Genomic DNA, 16,767 nt, shown 5'->3' with positions numbered 1-16,767 from the left:
GATGAAACATCCTTGTCAAGCCAGTCTGACTGGATCAGAGCTTCTCTTCTTCCAACAGTTTGTTCTACTCCACCACCCACATTTGTCATTCTTTGTAACAAATCCGCCTCCCTCCTTCTCTGAACATTTTTTTTTTTTTTTTTTTAACTGCAGTTGGTGTTTGAATCCATTTGGCGGTTGTTGATACGCAGCAGATAGCAGCCAGAAACACTTTAGAAGACGAGAAGGACTGAGAGCAGGCATGTTCCAACACGGCGGGTGGGCGGGACAATCACCTGAAGGACGACGAGCGGCAGTCATTGGTGGGAAGTGCTGTCAATCATCGTGAGGCTGCATCTCGAGGACGCTGTCGGGTTTCGATGGAAATGTAACGAGTGCGCCTTTAAAAAAAAAATACAAATACAACCATTTTATTCAATCAGGTATTCATTAAACTCTTTTAAGGCGATGGAGAGGAGCATTGTTGTGGCTGTGCTGTGTCTGGGTGAGTTATATGGAAGGGAAAAGGAGTTTTCTAAATCTGTTTTGACAGTGTGCCACACCTGTTTGTGCAACTTCTGGCTTTTGTTAGCTGTTTGTGTCACCCGCCTCATTTGTTTGTAGTTAAACTTAATTTGTTTTTTATTCTTATTTTAAAGGCACAGAAACTCTTGTAATTCATATGGTAAATGTTAAATAATTAAAATGCATGTTGCTTTTTTTTAAAATTACTATTTAAATAAGCCATTATCTGCCCCAACGTCAACCTGTCACAAATGATTAATCCGCCCATTTTTTTGTGTGTGTTTTAATTGAACACAAAAGCATTATTCACGCATTTGATCACAATTTAAATCTCACACTGCTTGTGTGGCCAGCACATTTATTAAATTTAGTGATATAAAAGTAATGCCTAAATGCTGCACTCTCTAATTAATCCATATAGTTAACTTTAATAATTATTATTATTTGAATCTGTTCAACTCCAAAGCAATTTCTTCAAATCTGGAGTGATGCAACTCAGAGATGATTTTTAAAAAGTCTTTCGATTTTTAAAATGGAACCTGATACAACAAAATGGGGGCAGACAAATGAGGAACATCACCAAACCAAAAAATCCACCATGAGGTAAAAATGGTTTTTTGAACTAACAAAATGCTCAAATGTGAAATGAACGACTGTTGGCAAGAATATGTTCCAGCTTTAAAACATTTTCAGTGTCTGTGGCTTGTGTGTGGGTGTGGCAAGAAGATTTTTGTGCACTTGTGAAGTTGTCTGTGACTATGAAACACTTAGGTGATGATGATTTCTCAAAACATATCCACATTGTTTATTTATGAGTCTGTTTTGTATAAAATTGTAGTGTAGTCAGCTCCTCTCAGGCCTCCATGGCCTGTTGCAGAGTCTGATGGGTCTGGTCATTGTCTTCTGTGAGACTTCAAACAAATCTGATTAATTACTGGTCTTTTGACCAGGACTTCATTCGTGACTTTCCCTGCTAAACTACCGATCTGTGATCAGAGCAAAGAACTTGGCGTCTCTTGCCACTATTTTCTCATGATCTCTCACTGCATTTCTACCTGCATTCTTGGCTTGGTTACGAGCTTTGGAATAAAGCAAATCATTTCCATCACAAATTTTCATGTATTTACTGTATGCTTATTTGTTTTTCTTAATTTTGGCTGCCACATCATCCCTAAACCAAGGTGTTTATTGTGTTCTGACCCGTCCCCTGTCTACATATACAGTGGTCCCTCGTTTATCGCAGAAGTTCTAAAAATAGCCCACAGTAGGCGAAATCCACAATGTAGTCAGCGTTATTTTTTACAATTATAGACTTTTAAGGCTGTAAAACCCCTCACTACACACTTTGTACACTTTTCACTTTGCATTAACATTTTCTCACTTTTCTGTGTAAACACTCTCAAAGTTCAAACCTTAGTAGAAAAATAAGACCAACCTGTTTTCAGGCCCAAACATTTGTTTGTGAAATAAAAATAGAATGTTTTCCTATAAATAATTATGATGGCTTTTAGAACTAACAAATTTAATTTTAATGATCAACCTACAAGGTTGGACACATAAATTATTAGTAGTGACTGACCAGTATTTCACAGTTCCTCTGATCACACCTCTTCGTCCTAGCGCCGCTCCGCTGTCGCATCTTTTTCCACTGAGTGACACCTCGGTGCAGGTGTCTTTTTCCGAATGAAGAACACAGTTATGGGTAGTTGTTGGCGCTCTCTTTTTCTTCTGGGCGAGAAGATTCTTATAAACAGACACGCAGAACACAATGCGCGTACTCTCCCTTCACGGTGCCGCGACCGGCCTGCTTGATAAGGATGCAGAACACAATGCGCTGTAAAAAAAAAAAAAAAAAAAAAAGCATGCAAAATTGGACTTAAAAAATCTGCAAAACTGCAAGGCCGCGAAAGGTGAACCGCGTTATAGCGAGGGACCACTGTACACAGTTCCATAGCATTAAGAACCTCACATTTCATAGTATTCCATGCCTGACACACGCTCATGTCCTTTAAAATCTCGTGCTATCTCTTTAACACTGACAGCACTCCCTTGGCAAAATTAAAGCATAGGGTTAGGTACCAAACATCGGTTCTTTTGTGTCACCGACCGAAATGCTTCGGTAGTACCGAGTATCAAAACATGCCTTGTCTTTCGGTGCAAAGTTCCAGTACCTTGAAGTTAATCACGTGATCAAGACTTGACGATTCCCTTATCGGTCCTTCAGAGCGGCCGTTGTTTTTCAGGGTGTTTGTCGAGAAAATGATCATTTCTCTACGTTGATTGCAGACCCTGCAGCAGGTTTGTGATTAACCGCTTCTGTAACGGCTCTGCTTTGAAGCAATGAACTGACGAAGCAGTGCTCCAGTCTGCTGTTTTGTTGGTTCGTTGCTTCGCTGCTTTTCAGAAGTGGCAAATCTGCTTCTTAACCCCTCTCAAAGCCATTAAAATGTTAATTGTGAGTCACTTTTGTGCGGATTAAAGTCACGAACTGGACTTCTGTCTTGTTGCGAGAAAGGAACAAGAATCATCCTCTTTTCAGTTGCTCCAAACGGTGCTCCGCTGAGTCAAGTTAAAAAGATAGTCCACTTGGAATTAATAACTTCAAAGTGAATCTGTTCAGTTGCTCCAAACGGTGCTCCGCTGAGTCAAGTTAAAAAGATAGTCCACTTGGAATTAATAACTTCAAAGTGAATCACTGTTTTAAATCAAATGGCACCTCTTTCCAAATGTTGTAATACAAACAAACTGCAATCTATCAAAACTTTTTTTCCCCTCCCCAAATCAGACGTCCTGCGCTGACGTGCAGCAGCCGGCTGAGTTCAGCTCAGATGTATGGAGTGACATTCATGCCAAAATGTCTGAAAAGAAATGCTTTTGACAAAAACTACAGATTTTTTTTTTTTATATTTAGAGCTGCCACAAAAGACTATTTTGACAGTCGACTATTATTTTTGCGATTACTCGACTAGTCGGATCATACGTAAATTGCAGCTTATCACATTTACCTATCGATACTATTATCGATTCCGCTTATCAATCCAATTCCTCATCAATTCCCATATTGATACCTCCTGTGAATTTTCTTTGTGCTACAAGTAGGCTTTACAGATTTTCTATGTCAACATTTTATTGAGTCTTAAAGTAAGTAAATATGAAATTGATCACTGGATCCTTGATCTCTGGACATAGATAGAAAGAAATCTGTAGTTTTTGTCAAAACATTTCCTTTCAGACATTAACAGCATGAAAGACTCTCCATATGTTTGAGCTGAGCTCAGCTGGCTGCTGGAGACTGCAGGTCTGCAGCCATAGTCTTGGGCTACTGCACGTCAGCCAGGACGTGTCATTTTGGGAGGGGAAAAAACCCATTTTGATTGCAGTTTGTTTGTATTACAACGTTTGGAAAGAGGTGTCATTTGATTTAAATGGCGATTCGCTTTGAAGTTATTAATTCAGCGTGGACTCTATCTTTCTAACTTGACTCGGAGGCGCACCGTTTGGAGCAATGGAATGGAGGACGATTCTTGTTTCTTTCTCCCAACAAGACAGGAGTCCCAGTTAGTCACTTTAATCCGCAAAAACGTGACTCACGATTGACATATTTTAATGGTTTACAGAGGGGATAAGAAGCGGAGTTGCCACTTCTGAAGAGGAGCGAAGCAAAGATCCAGCGAAGCAGCGGATCGAAGCACTGCTTCATTGGTTCAAGGTTTAAAGCAAATGACTCGTCGACTACTAAATTAGTTGTCGACGGTTTCAGTAGTCGACGTAGTCGTGACTAGTTGACTAGTCGTGGCTGCCCTATTTCCATTTATGTCCAGAGATCAAGGATCCAGTAACCAATTTCATATTTATTTACTTTAAGACTCAATAAAATGTTATTGATTCTAAAATAAAATTGGTATGGAAAAAAGTATCGTTTAGGAACCAGTATTGAAGCGAAGGTATCGAAAATTTTTGATTGATACCCAGACCTATTAAAGCGTCTGGTCCTGTCCTTTCTCTTATCTGTGTAACATTTAACCTGAAACAGTAGGGACTGATGATGGCTCTTGCCTAACGGTGCCTGGTGCCTAACATCTCCCATCAAATCCAATACATTCAGTTCTGCTCTGTAATAGGTTTTTTTTTTTACATGCTAGATGAGAAAAGTTTCTCTTACAGCCCCCATAAACTTAAACGCTGGGTGACTATCATCTCTGGGCAACAAACCCTCCGACCTTAGACCTTACCCATGTGAAGCGCCTTGGGATGACTGTTGTGGTTTGAAGCTACACTTTAAATTTAACTGAAATTCTGCATGTGATGGGAGGGCACACATTTTATTTCAGAAAAAAATGAATACACAACATTAATAGATCAAATAATGTAATATTGTAATAATGTAATGACTTGCCCATTAACATCCAAACAGCCCCCACTGTAGAGTGTTTTAAGTCTCGCCTTAAGACCCATTTTTATGCTTTGGCTTTTAACACTGCGTGTGTGTGTGTGTGTGCGCGCGTGTGTGTGTGTGTTGTACAACACTTTGGAAACTACTCTGTTTGTGAAATGTGCTATATAAATAAAGTGGTAATAATTAGGGCTGGGTAATATTCAAAATTTTTCAATACCGGTACGCGTTCCAGTTCCTTGGCTTCCAATTCAGCACTTTTTCAGTACTAATTTAAAAAAAATGTAAACATTTTATTACAAACAAAACTGTATTACAAATTTGCAGTTAAAACCTTTCCTTTCCAGTTATATTGCATCCAGAAAGTATTCAGAGCACTTCACTTTTTCCACATTTTATGTTATGTTACAGCCTTGTTAAAAAATGAATGAAACTCTTTATATTTTCCCTCAAAATTCTATGCAAAGCACCTTATAATGACAGTGTGAAAAAAAAAATGTAATTATTTGCCATGAAGCTTGAAATTGAGCTCAGGTGCATCCTGTGTCCACTGATCATCCTTGAGATGTTTCTACAGCTTAATTTGATTCCACCTGGAGTAAATTCAGTTGATTGGACATGATTTGGAAAGACACACGCCTGTCTACATATAAGGTCCCACAGTTGACAGTGAATGTCAGAGCACAAATCAAGTATGAAGTCAAAGGAATTGTATGTAGACCTCCGAGACAGGATTGTCTCGAGGCACAAATTTGGGGAAGGATACAGTAACATTTCTGCTGCTTTGAAGGTCCCAATGAGCACAGTGGCCTCCACAGTGGCTAAACTGAGTGACTGGGGGAGAAGGGCCTTATGGGAGGTGACCAAGAACCCGATGGTCACTCTGTCAGAGCTCCAGTATTCCTCTGTGGAGAGAGGAGAACCTTCCAGAAGGACAACCATCTCTGCAGAAATCCACCAATCAGGCCTGTATGGTAGAGTTGCCAGATGGAAACCACTCTTTAGTAAAAGGCACATGGCAGCCCGCCTGAGACAAAGATTGAACTCTGGTAAGGGGTTGGTAAGGTTAGACCTTACCTGTGTGAAGATCCTTGAGGCAGCTTTGTTGTGATTTGGCATTATATAAAGTAAAATTAATTGAAAATTTGGTATAGAGGATGATTTTCTTAAAAGGAAGACCTGAAAGTTCAGCTACAGTTTTCCAGAAGGTACTTCTGGGATGCAAGCCTAGATTTGATGTTTTTGTGCAAGAAAATCCTCCTCTATACCACTTCATCATGAAGCTGTATAATTGGGGATTTAAAATGCAAAACATGCACAATTTCAGGTTTTATTTTCCCATAACTGATGTAAATAAAGTCTAAGACATATTCAGTGATTTGGAAATGTTCATGTATCCATCCCCTGACTTGTCTGAAGAAAACTGGCAACAAAACTAATTATTTACAGATATTATACCAGTGTGTTCCATTACTTATGCTGCCCACAATCTTGGCTATTAGTTTTGAAGGCATATTTTGAACATAAAAGAAAAATAAAACGATGTACAATTTGTTCAATAAGGAGTGAGAAGTCGTTGAAACTTATTGAATTTCCCACCCTTTCTCCCAGTTTGAGTTCAAGGAAGATCATTTTAGAAATTATTTTTGTATTTATTTGTTTGTTTTGTGTGTGTGTGTGTGTATCTGAAATGACATAACAAATTAAAATGTGTGAAATGCCAAGTGTTCCAATACTTTTAGAGGGCACTGTATATGTGGTTTTAGGTTTTTATTGTCAATAAATTTGCAAAAACTTTTTTTCCCATGTTGTCATTATGGGGTGTTGTGAGTAGAATTTGGAGGGACAAAATTAATTTATTCCATTTTGGAATAAGGCTGTAACATAACAAAATGTGCAAAAATGAAGTGCTGTGAATACTTAAATGATGTGGCACATTTGAAGCAGCTTCATAACAAAGAAAAAAAGAAAAGCTTTTTCCCCACGCTATGTTTTCGCATTTTCCCCACTGAAAATAAAAACCTAAAACTTTGTAAAACCTGTAATATGAAGAACTGAAAACACTGCTGTGTGGCCTAAACTACAGCAATATTACAGTGTAAAGGAACGGTGTGAAAAGACATTTATCTGTCAGTGCATCTTGCTCACTTCTGCATACTGAACAGTTGAGGCTTTTGCAACTTTTAGAGGCTTTGTTCAGCAGCTTTTCTTCAGAAAAATCAACTTCTGCTTTCTTCTGGCTGGTAGCCGGCCTTAATCCAAAGGATAAAGGGGCAGGCATAGATATTATATACGTAGACGCCTTATGGACTGCCGCTGCCTATTGGAGCTGACGTATCAGCGCGGCCACCATCTTGGATGGGTCCCTATTGTGCCCCCAGTGCTTTTATTTGTACTGGGGAAGGTGTATTCCCAACTGCAATAATCTAACTCCCTGCATTTTTACCTGATTTACCCACGGTTTGGTTTGTTTGAAACAGCAGAGATTCAATTACGATACAGGATGCTGTCACACATTAAAAATATGCACTTTCATGCTGAAAGACTTTCTTATGCTCTTTATCAAAACATATGGTGTGTGTGTGTGTGTGTGTATATATATGTATATATATATATATATATATATATATATATATATATATATATATATATATATATATATATATATATATATATATATATATATATATATATATATATATATATATATATATATATATATATATATATATATATATATGGGTGATTCTTAGACTACGGGCACTTATGTCCTTTGATCATATTGTATGAAAAACAGAAAAAAGGGGAAATTTCACATTTTTATAGTTATCTTTACAATGAAAGTGTGTTAAGAAATTTGTTCTAGTAGTCTATGATGACTTTTTCACCTTTTTTCAGCATCATTATATGCAAATATTGCCGTTTTGTGCTTGTCCCACACCCAGACTTTTGATATTCAACGATAAAAATGAATGGTAAAGAAACGTTTTTTCTTAATGTTATAAAATATCAGTAAAATAATCAAAACATAATTGGGGTATTCAATGTCATACAACTGTTGTGATTTTTTTTTTTTTTTAAACAAAATGTAGTTGCCCCACACTATTGCCGTAATTTCCACCACAACACTGTAATGTCCCTTTAAACAGTTTGTATGAAAGATTGTTTGGGTAGTTTCTATGGAGATAAACAGTGACATCAGAGCACATGTATATAGCGCCAAATCACAACAAACAGTTGCCCCAAGGCGCTTTATATTATAAGGCAATGGTGTGGTGGAAATTACATTTACAAGGCCAATAGTGCCCGTAGTTAAAGAATCACCCATATGTATGTATGTGTATATGTGTATATATATATGCAGACATCCCAAGTTTCAAAACCTCATTTCAGGGAGATGCTTATCGACCCCCCCCACCCCCCCAGGCCACCCAACCCCACAACCAACCCCCACCATGCCCCATACATACACACTTAAGGCCAACAACTTTTCAACAACTTTTTATTAACTACCAGTAATTTCTTAAAAACAAAACAGTACAGTATTGGTCTGTATACATTTCAATTGTATGTCCATGTCCTTTCTATCTTCCAGCCTGCAGAGAACACCTGTCATGCTTTCTATTTTTCCTGGGACTTTTTCAAGTTCTCATTGTATGTACATGCTGCTTGCTTTGCAGATTTGAGCAATTTTCCTGACACTTCAAGGTCATAGCACTCAACATCATTGAATTTGTTAATCTTACAGGACATCAGGTTCACAAGAGTTTGGTGAGACATCTGACACCTGAATTCTGTTTTGATATGATGCACCAAACTGAATGCTCTCTCCACATCACAATTGGAATTGGGCAGAACCAGCAATAGCTTCATTAGTTGGCAGAGCTCTTTGAATCTGACCTGACCTGTGCTAACTGATTTGACTTTTGATAGCTTCCCCCAGAACTCATCAATTGACAAATTCCTGTAATTTGGAATGACTTTCTCCAAATTGGTTGAGGTATAATCCAGCACCTCTAAGTGTAGCTGTTCCTTCGCATCTGCTTTCACAACATTGGGGAATCTCTCTGCCAAAGTCAAAATCAGCTCTGGTGTCACATCATCTTGGCCCTCTGGATTAACAACTGACATATTTGTCAAGATTTGGTCTCTCACTGGGAACTTTTACTTTTTGGAAGCTCCTGACATAGAATGATCTTGCATCTTTTGAAGAATTGCTTTGTCTTGTCAGAAGGGATTTCTTCCTCGCTTACTAAGTGTCTCCTTGTCAAGAACCCAACAAAAAGGTTTTCATCTGCACAGTGGACTTCAGGGTTGCTCACATCTATCTCCAGCACATTCTGCTCTCTCAACACCTTTGGCACTATGAATCTGCTTCCGATGTCATGCAGGAGCTCTTCAACGCTGTCATTTAATTTGAAGAGAACGGGTGCCTTGTTTTGAAAAATCAAATTCAATTTATCAAAAGACTGTGTGGCATTGTGGAGAAAGCAAGTGTAGATTTTCATCATGGGGTCTGTCAGCCTCTTCTCAATATCACAGGACTTCTGATTTTCACTGTGTGATTTAAAGTAAGAACTAAAAGCAGGCCATTGGTTTAGCAGATGGTCCAAGCTTTTCCCCAAAGAAAGCCATCGTGTAGGGCAGTGCTTCTGTACTCTCTGCTGGGCTACATTACAGAACTCCTGAAACTCTTTCAGTTCCTCTTTTCTTTTTGAATTTTTCTTAAAGTAGTAGTAAATGTCAATTATCAATTCTTCGGGTGACATTGAGAGCTCTTTTGCAGCAGTTTTGGCACATATGTTAACCAAGTGACTAGGACAGCCAACATTGTATATGTGAGGGGCCTGTGCTTTCACTCTTAACAAGACAGAGTTGTTTTTGCCAATCATGACATTGCAATTGTCACTGCTGAATCCTATGCAGTTGGACCATTCAATGCCCTTCTCTTCCATGGATGATGCGATGCAGTTGAATATATTTTCAGCTTTGGCATCATTGCATACTGGCATATCAATAAATCCAACTGCCACCTTATCCTGTGCTTCACTGTAGTACCTGGCTAAAATAGCACATTCTTTCTCACACATGATGTCATTGCTTTCGTCAACCAAAATACTGTATGGCTTTTTTTCTGTGCGAATTAGTTTGTACATATCCTCTGAGCATTCAGGTTCCAGGGCCAAATTCATTATGGCTGTTGCTTTGGTGGAGGAGCAGGCATAATGTTTAGCTATTTCTGAATCTGGAAACATCTTCCTGAACAACTTGCCAGTGTGCCTACAGACATTGAATGGCACATTGTGTTCGACAACAAATGATGTGAAATACACCTCAGCTGCAGTGACCTTCTCAGTGAGACTTTGCTTTTCTGCAGAAAAGAACTGAGATATATTGGAGCAGCCTTCCCTGCGCTTAGCCTCCCTAATATGGTGTGGTCCCTAAAGAATAAAACAGATAATTAGGCCTGTCATTTCTACATATTTTCTACAATTAATTTACCCTTAGCCTACATTGATCAACATATTAAATTGGGGATTTTTTGTAAATGCTTAGACAGGCTGGATAGAGATAGTTAGATAGCTGGCTAGTTAGATATAAGCAGGGCTCTAAATTAACACCAGCCAACCGGAAAAATGCTGGTGAAAATTCAGTTTGGCTGGTAGAAAAGAATATTTGCTAGCCACTTTGACCCATTAGTAAGTGTGTGTTTGGCTAGTAGATTAACATCTACTAGCCATTTTGGCTGGTGATGAAAAAAGTTAATTTAGAGCCCTGTAGGCCTATAGTAACTACATATGCATTAATACTTAAAAGAAGTCTTTAATATGTTTTGCTTAATTTTATAACAGCATTTAACCTACAGAAATAAAATACAGGTGATCTGGCGTGTTAAACTTAGCCTACCTCGACATATCTTTTACACTCATTGAGTCCTCCATGGGTAATACTGAAGTCACTGTTGCATACAGTGCACCTCGCCACGGTGTCATCATTCTTCACCTTAACTAGACAGGGATATACTTTAGTATATTCTGCTGTAAAATGAGTCTTATATTTTCGTTTTTTACTGGAGGATTCACCCTCTGCCATCTCGCAACGTGCGCTGACTTGAGTGTTAACTAGGTGACGGTCGGAGAGAGTAAACCAAAGCCCTCCCACACCGAAACGTATTGGCTTATTTTGCTGACTAAACCAATCAGCGCGCTCTCTGGCAAGCAGTCGCCCTGAACGCTCACTGAACAAATCACTCGCTTTGACAGACACGCAGGTTCCAAGCAACCTCTCTCCTCCCCCCACCCCCCTCTCTCTCTCGTGCCTGCGCAATCGAAGTAATCCGCGCATGATGCACGAGTTATTGTATTGCCTGCACGCTCTCACTCGCATTGAAAAAAAAAACCACTCCCGCATAGTCTAAAATCCGGGATATTTCATCCGACTCACGGGCATCCGTGAGCCACTATCAATATCAGGGAAACTCCCGGAACTTCCGGGAGACTTGGGATGTCTGTATATGTGTATATATGTATGTGTATATATATGTGTGTGTGTGTGTGTGTGCGAATTAATTTTATAATTTAGTAAAGAAACAAGTTTGGATTGTTCATTTGAATGTATTTCTCGCTCACACACACAGAATCTGACCCATCCTGTCAAAACTATCAGGCTTGAAGTGCTCACTACAGAGCTTTGACTCAGTCACAACAAAACTCTCCTGTCTTATAGCAACTTGCCATTGCCTCCTCAAGCTTGTATCACTGGGAAACCTTTAAAAAGAAAGGGGGGGAAAAACAGCAAGAGTAGTAGCTGTGTTTCCATCCACCTATTTTGATTTTGTTGTGAAACAAAAGCACATAGCAAGTGGATAAAAATGTGCACAAGTGCACTCTTCCTTTTGCCACATTAACGAAAATTCGCTTCAGAGTTGCGATACTAGTTGGTTGGAAACACAGCTAAAGAGACAGAGTACCAGTTCCTGTTGGAATAACGTTGCACGTAAGTACCGTTCGTTACAATGACATATTACAAAATGGTAAAATAACCAAAATTATTATTCAATCTTGAGAAAGGTAATCCAACGCGATCTGGTTTCTATACTGCCCCAGTTATTGCAACCGTAAACAGCACAAAATACCTGCATATTTGCTCACTTTCCATTGACTCAGGTGTTAGCCTATTGTGAAGAGACTCGTCCAATATGGCGGCAATGCTGCATTATGTTGTAGCAAGTCATGAAGCATCTAAGTATATAATGTCCATGGGGGCAGGAATTCATCAGCGAGTTCCTCCATTTCATTGGCTGCACTGATGGCTTCTGGCTGGCTCCCTCTTCCTCCTTTTGGAGGAATCATTCAGTTAAGGCGTGCCTTATGCATTGGTTTACAACAGAGGAAAAACATGATTACACTTGTTGTGAAGCCCTACTCATCAGCTCCTCCTCAGGGCTTCTCTCTTTTCTTTTTTTTTTTCTTTCTTACGTTTTCAGCCAGTGTGAATACATTGAAACTTTCTGAAATTGTCTTCATCGCACCAGGGTGGACTGAAGCAAAAGTTAAATTTGAATTTAATCACAAATCTATAACTGTTATTTTCATTTATTTTATTAATACTTCATTTTTCAAATAAATTTGTTGTTGTTGTACAGTGGTATCAAATAACATGGCCATCACTATTTCCCAGAACCCCACAGCTTTGAAATGTTTCACTGGACCAACAGGACCAAAATCAGTTTGCGATGATGTCGAATAGAGCAACAACTTCTTACCCCGTAGGAGATGAAACAGAATTTCCAGAATTGACTGTGGAGAAAATATGCCCATTATGAATTTGATTTTATAGGTGATTGAATCATATAACTAAGTATTTCATTCTGACGAGCTTAAAGGACATGTCACACAGAAATCATAACAACGTAGCTTTAGGCTGTTAGTGACCATCCGATGATATACAGGGATTGCTTTGTGCACTTCCGTGACTGGTCTGAGTATACGGTATTCGCAATAAGCAGCGACAGAGACTGCCGAAATCAAAGTACTCGTTTCCAACAGCGTTTATGTAGCCTTGAGGAAATGTTAGCGTGCTGTTGAATAGAATGTAACTGCTAATGTTACGAACTTAGCAGCAGAGTAAATGCAAAGTTTAAGTGTGATGTTGTCTTAGGATGACTCATTTTTAAAACTGATAACTGTTCATTTTTAATGTAGTCATGGTAAAAGTAGTAGCCATTCTCCACTGCGAGAAGACGGTCACATGCACATCCATTAGTCATGAACACAGACTGCGAAAACAGACTGCTAGAGACTCCTCTTTGTGCATACTTATAAGTGTTGTCGTTGATATAACTGTGAAAAATCTAAGAAATATATCTGTGATCAGGCAACCTAAAAAACAGTGAAGAGTTTCACATGCACATCCGCGGTGGTAGCTATAATGGGATTAAAACAGCATGCTGCTCAAGTTCAGAGAATTCCGCACACATCGAGATCCAAAACCCGATAGACTCTCTCAAAGTAAAATAAAAATAACAAAGCCTACCAGTTCCACTGAGGAGAACAAAATACAAAAGGAAAAAACAACCTGAACAGGACACTCACCCACTTGTCGAATGATTTCTGAGATTTAATATGTAAAATCTACAGCATCCAAGAAGTCATCACACACAGATGGTGGACGATCACCAGCCAGAGAACAATGCCCAGGTCCATGCCATCAAAGAGGTCCCAACTGGTGCAGTCGTGCATGAATGGTACGCAATCGCCAGTTGGAGAATAATGTCCAGGTCCACGGCATCTTGCGGTGGACTGATGTCCTCAACGGTTCCACTGTGTTTAAGCCAACCTCTGTGCATGGGGGCTGTGCATCCAGATCATGCCTACTAACATTTTCCCATTGTGGTCCTAATTTAGAAGAAGAAAAAGGATACTCCTAACTAAGCCTGAAACAATTAGACAGTTAACTTGAATAATTCGATTACAAAAAATGTTTGAGGCAAATTTGCTGTCTCGAAGCTCCGTTTAATGTTGTAGTATATATGCCAGGCCTGTGTGTGGCACTGTAACGTCCCCAGGAAAAAAAAATACTAGAGCATGCGCATAAGCCGTGTAAGAGCTAATCAATTTAGCACCAAAAGCTACAGCTTTCCAATGTGACACACAGAGTAAAATAAAGCCTTTTAAGAGAAACAGTCCACTCTGATCATCTGAAATAGCTTACTGTGCCTTTAAAGCGAAGCAGTGTCTTTGCCTATTTTTAAAAAACACACAGTTTGGTCCACTGCCTGCTCTCCACTCTACGTAGGTAGTGTCTATTGACCCGGCGGCCGGGTACCCACAGTCGAAGTTTGCTGTTTGCCTGGCAGCCAGCTGCTGTCTCTCTGCACAGCGTGAGGATCTCTCAGTACTCCCCTCACACCAGGGGTGTCACAGCTCCGGCCACACTGACAAACAGTCTCTGAAAAAAGATCCTCTCAGCAGAAGTCCACTCTTTCTTCTGTCTTTTGCTCAGACTCGGACTGAGATTTTCGCTTTTTTTGGGCAACACACAAGTACGGTAACTTAAAAAAAAAAGTGACTGCAAGTTCTGCATGTTCAACCTCCAGCTGAAAATCGCAGAGAAAGAGGGATAAAAAAAATTCACGCAGGGACCCAGTCCACCAACCTTAAAAAACAAACAAACAAAAAAACAAAAAAAAAACTTAAATGGTTAAATTCTACAAGTTGGGGGGAAAAAACAGAAAGCCACATCCCATCACCATTTCAGCAAAATGTCAAGGCTTTGGCCTGACCATGGTCGGCGAATAGACTATCTGTGCCTTATCAAGCTGACAATCGGGCGAATAGACATTTTGAAATGGCTTTGCGTCCCTGGCTGCTGGGCGAATAGAATCAGCCCTCTTTGTGCACCTTAAGTCAAGTTTTCATCGATGGGGTGCAGAGCAGATTTATCAGTGTGGCTTTTGTGGAAAAGCTGCACTCCAGAGCCCAGTTTTCACAGGCTGGGCTCACGTTCATGTGCAGCTTGACTGACTGAGGATTATACCGACCGCCTGTACTTATGGTCCAGTGTCAGAGGAATGCTGAGGTGAGCTCCTGACACCGGGAAAGATCCAAAACTTGTAAAGACGTGAACAAATAAATAATTACCCAGGAAAACAAAGTAGGGCTGCAACAAATGATTATTTGGATCATCAATGAATCTGATGGGGTTTCGACACGATTAATCGGATTAGCGGGGAATTTTTTTAAAATGTGCCAGAGAAACAATTTTTCTCTCCATCGCTTTATTTAACAACAGAACATTATTTGAAAACTTAAAATACTTGAAAATCAACAAATCAAATGTCCCTTGGCTGTTGAAATATAAAATAATAAAGAATAAAAGTTTATAATAAAGAACAAAAATAATTATTTCAAATGACATTGCTTTATCAAAGTGCTGAGTTGCCATAAAACATTGAAACATATAAATATATGGTGAAAAAAGAGGTATTTCTGTTGCTGCAAATGAGCAATTAGCATAACCAGTTGCCCCGTTTTGTTTTTATTGTATTTGATCCCTTTAGGTAAGATCATTCAAAGATTCACTGATGTTTCTTACCAGTTATTTGCGGATGACATCCAGCTTTACTGCTCCTTTAAGCCGTCTGAGATCAAGAAGCTTGATTCCTTTCTCCATTGTTTAGTGGAAATAAAACAGTGGCTAAGGAATAACTTTCTTCAGCTCAATGCAGACAAAACAGAGACATTGGTTATCGCTCCTGATGCTCATATTCCAGGTATTCAACAGTACTTGGGTGAACTGGGTCAGTCTGCAAAATCAAATCTTCGAAACTTGGGTGTCATCTTTGACAAAGACATGTCTTTAGTACAGCACTGTAAACAGCTGACGAGGAACTGCTTCTTTCAACTAAGAAACATCTCTAAGCTCAGGATGATAAGATCAAATGATGTCACAAAATGATTTAGAGCTTATTATTCATGCCTTTGTGTCAACACGTTTAGACTATTGTAACAGTTTGTTTTCATGTCTAAACAAGAAGGAGTTGCGTCGACTGCAGTTAGTACAAAACTCTGCAGCGAGAATTCTGACACAAGCCAACAGGAGGACTCACATTTCCCCAATTTTAAAGGAGCTTCATTGGCTGCCAGTGTCCTACAGGATCAATTTTAAAATTTTGGTTTTAACCTTTAGAGCTCTACATATCCAGGCGCCTTCCTGTATCTGTGACCTCATCCAGCCTTATGCCCCTGCCAGGGCGCTGAGGTCTGTGGATCAAAATCTGTTGATGGTTCCACGCACCCGTTTTTCAACCAGAGGAGAGCGATCCTTTCAGGCTGTTGCTCCCAGGCTTTGGAATGGTCTCCCGCTCTCTCTGCGCTCGCTGGACTCTGACACTTTTAAAAGCCAACTTAAGACTTTCTTTTTTACACAAGCTTTTGCTTAGTTTTTTTGGGCTGCTATGCTATGTTTTTAAAAGTCTCGGCCATTGTGTGGTGTATTGTGTTGTCTGTTTTTTGTTGTTGTTGTGAAGCACCTTGTGACTCTTGTCTGTGAAAGGTGCTATAAAAATAAAGCTTGCTTACTTACTTACCATAAAACCTAAATCAAAAACTGTAGCCTGACTCATATGTGCAACATTCTCTGTATAACTTGTAAACTATGTGGTCATTTCACAATGACGCATGTGACTCATGTCTCTTTCTCTAAAATTGTATTGTAACATTATTAGTTATTATTGCTATTATTATTAAAATTAATTTAAAAAATATTATAATTTGTACTACATTTGACTCTTTTACGGCAACAAACGCTGAGCCATTAATTATTATACAAAAAACAAATGCATAAACGTGCTGAAATGCAAGCAGCTT

At 39.2% G+C, this 16,767-nt stretch overlaps 1 protein-coding gene across 2 annotated transcripts in view; it reads left to right on the top strand.

Annotated features, from left to right (window-relative positions):
• Positions 1-228: 228 nt before the first annotated feature.
• Positions 229-16,767, top strand: part of LOC117531449 (cell surface A33 antigen-like) — a 46,889-nt gene continuing 30,350 nt past the window's right edge. Inside the window, exons 1-2 of one of the 2 annotated variants that reach the window (XM_034194566.1) lie at positions 229-484; positions 971-1,107. Coding sequence is in view for 1 of the 2 variants with exons in the window: in XM_034194559.1 (XP_034050450.1) it covers positions 448-484 (37 nt within the window). In the remaining variant the exon portion in view is untranslated. The remainder of the gene's footprint in view (positions 485-970; positions 1,108-16,767) is intronic. The other variant, XM_034194559.1, reaches the window with a different exon arrangement.

This window comes from Thalassophryne amazonica, chromosome 2 (genome assembly GCF_902500255.1).
Source record: "Thalassophryne amazonica chromosome 2, fThaAma1.1, whole genome shotgun sequence".
NCBI classification, from domain to species: domain Eukaryota; kingdom Metazoa; phylum Chordata; class Actinopteri; order Batrachoidiformes; family Batrachoididae; genus Thalassophryne; species Thalassophryne amazonica.
The sequence above is the reverse complement of the archived record's forward strand: the minus strand, read 5'-3'. Positions and strand labels throughout refer to the sequence as shown.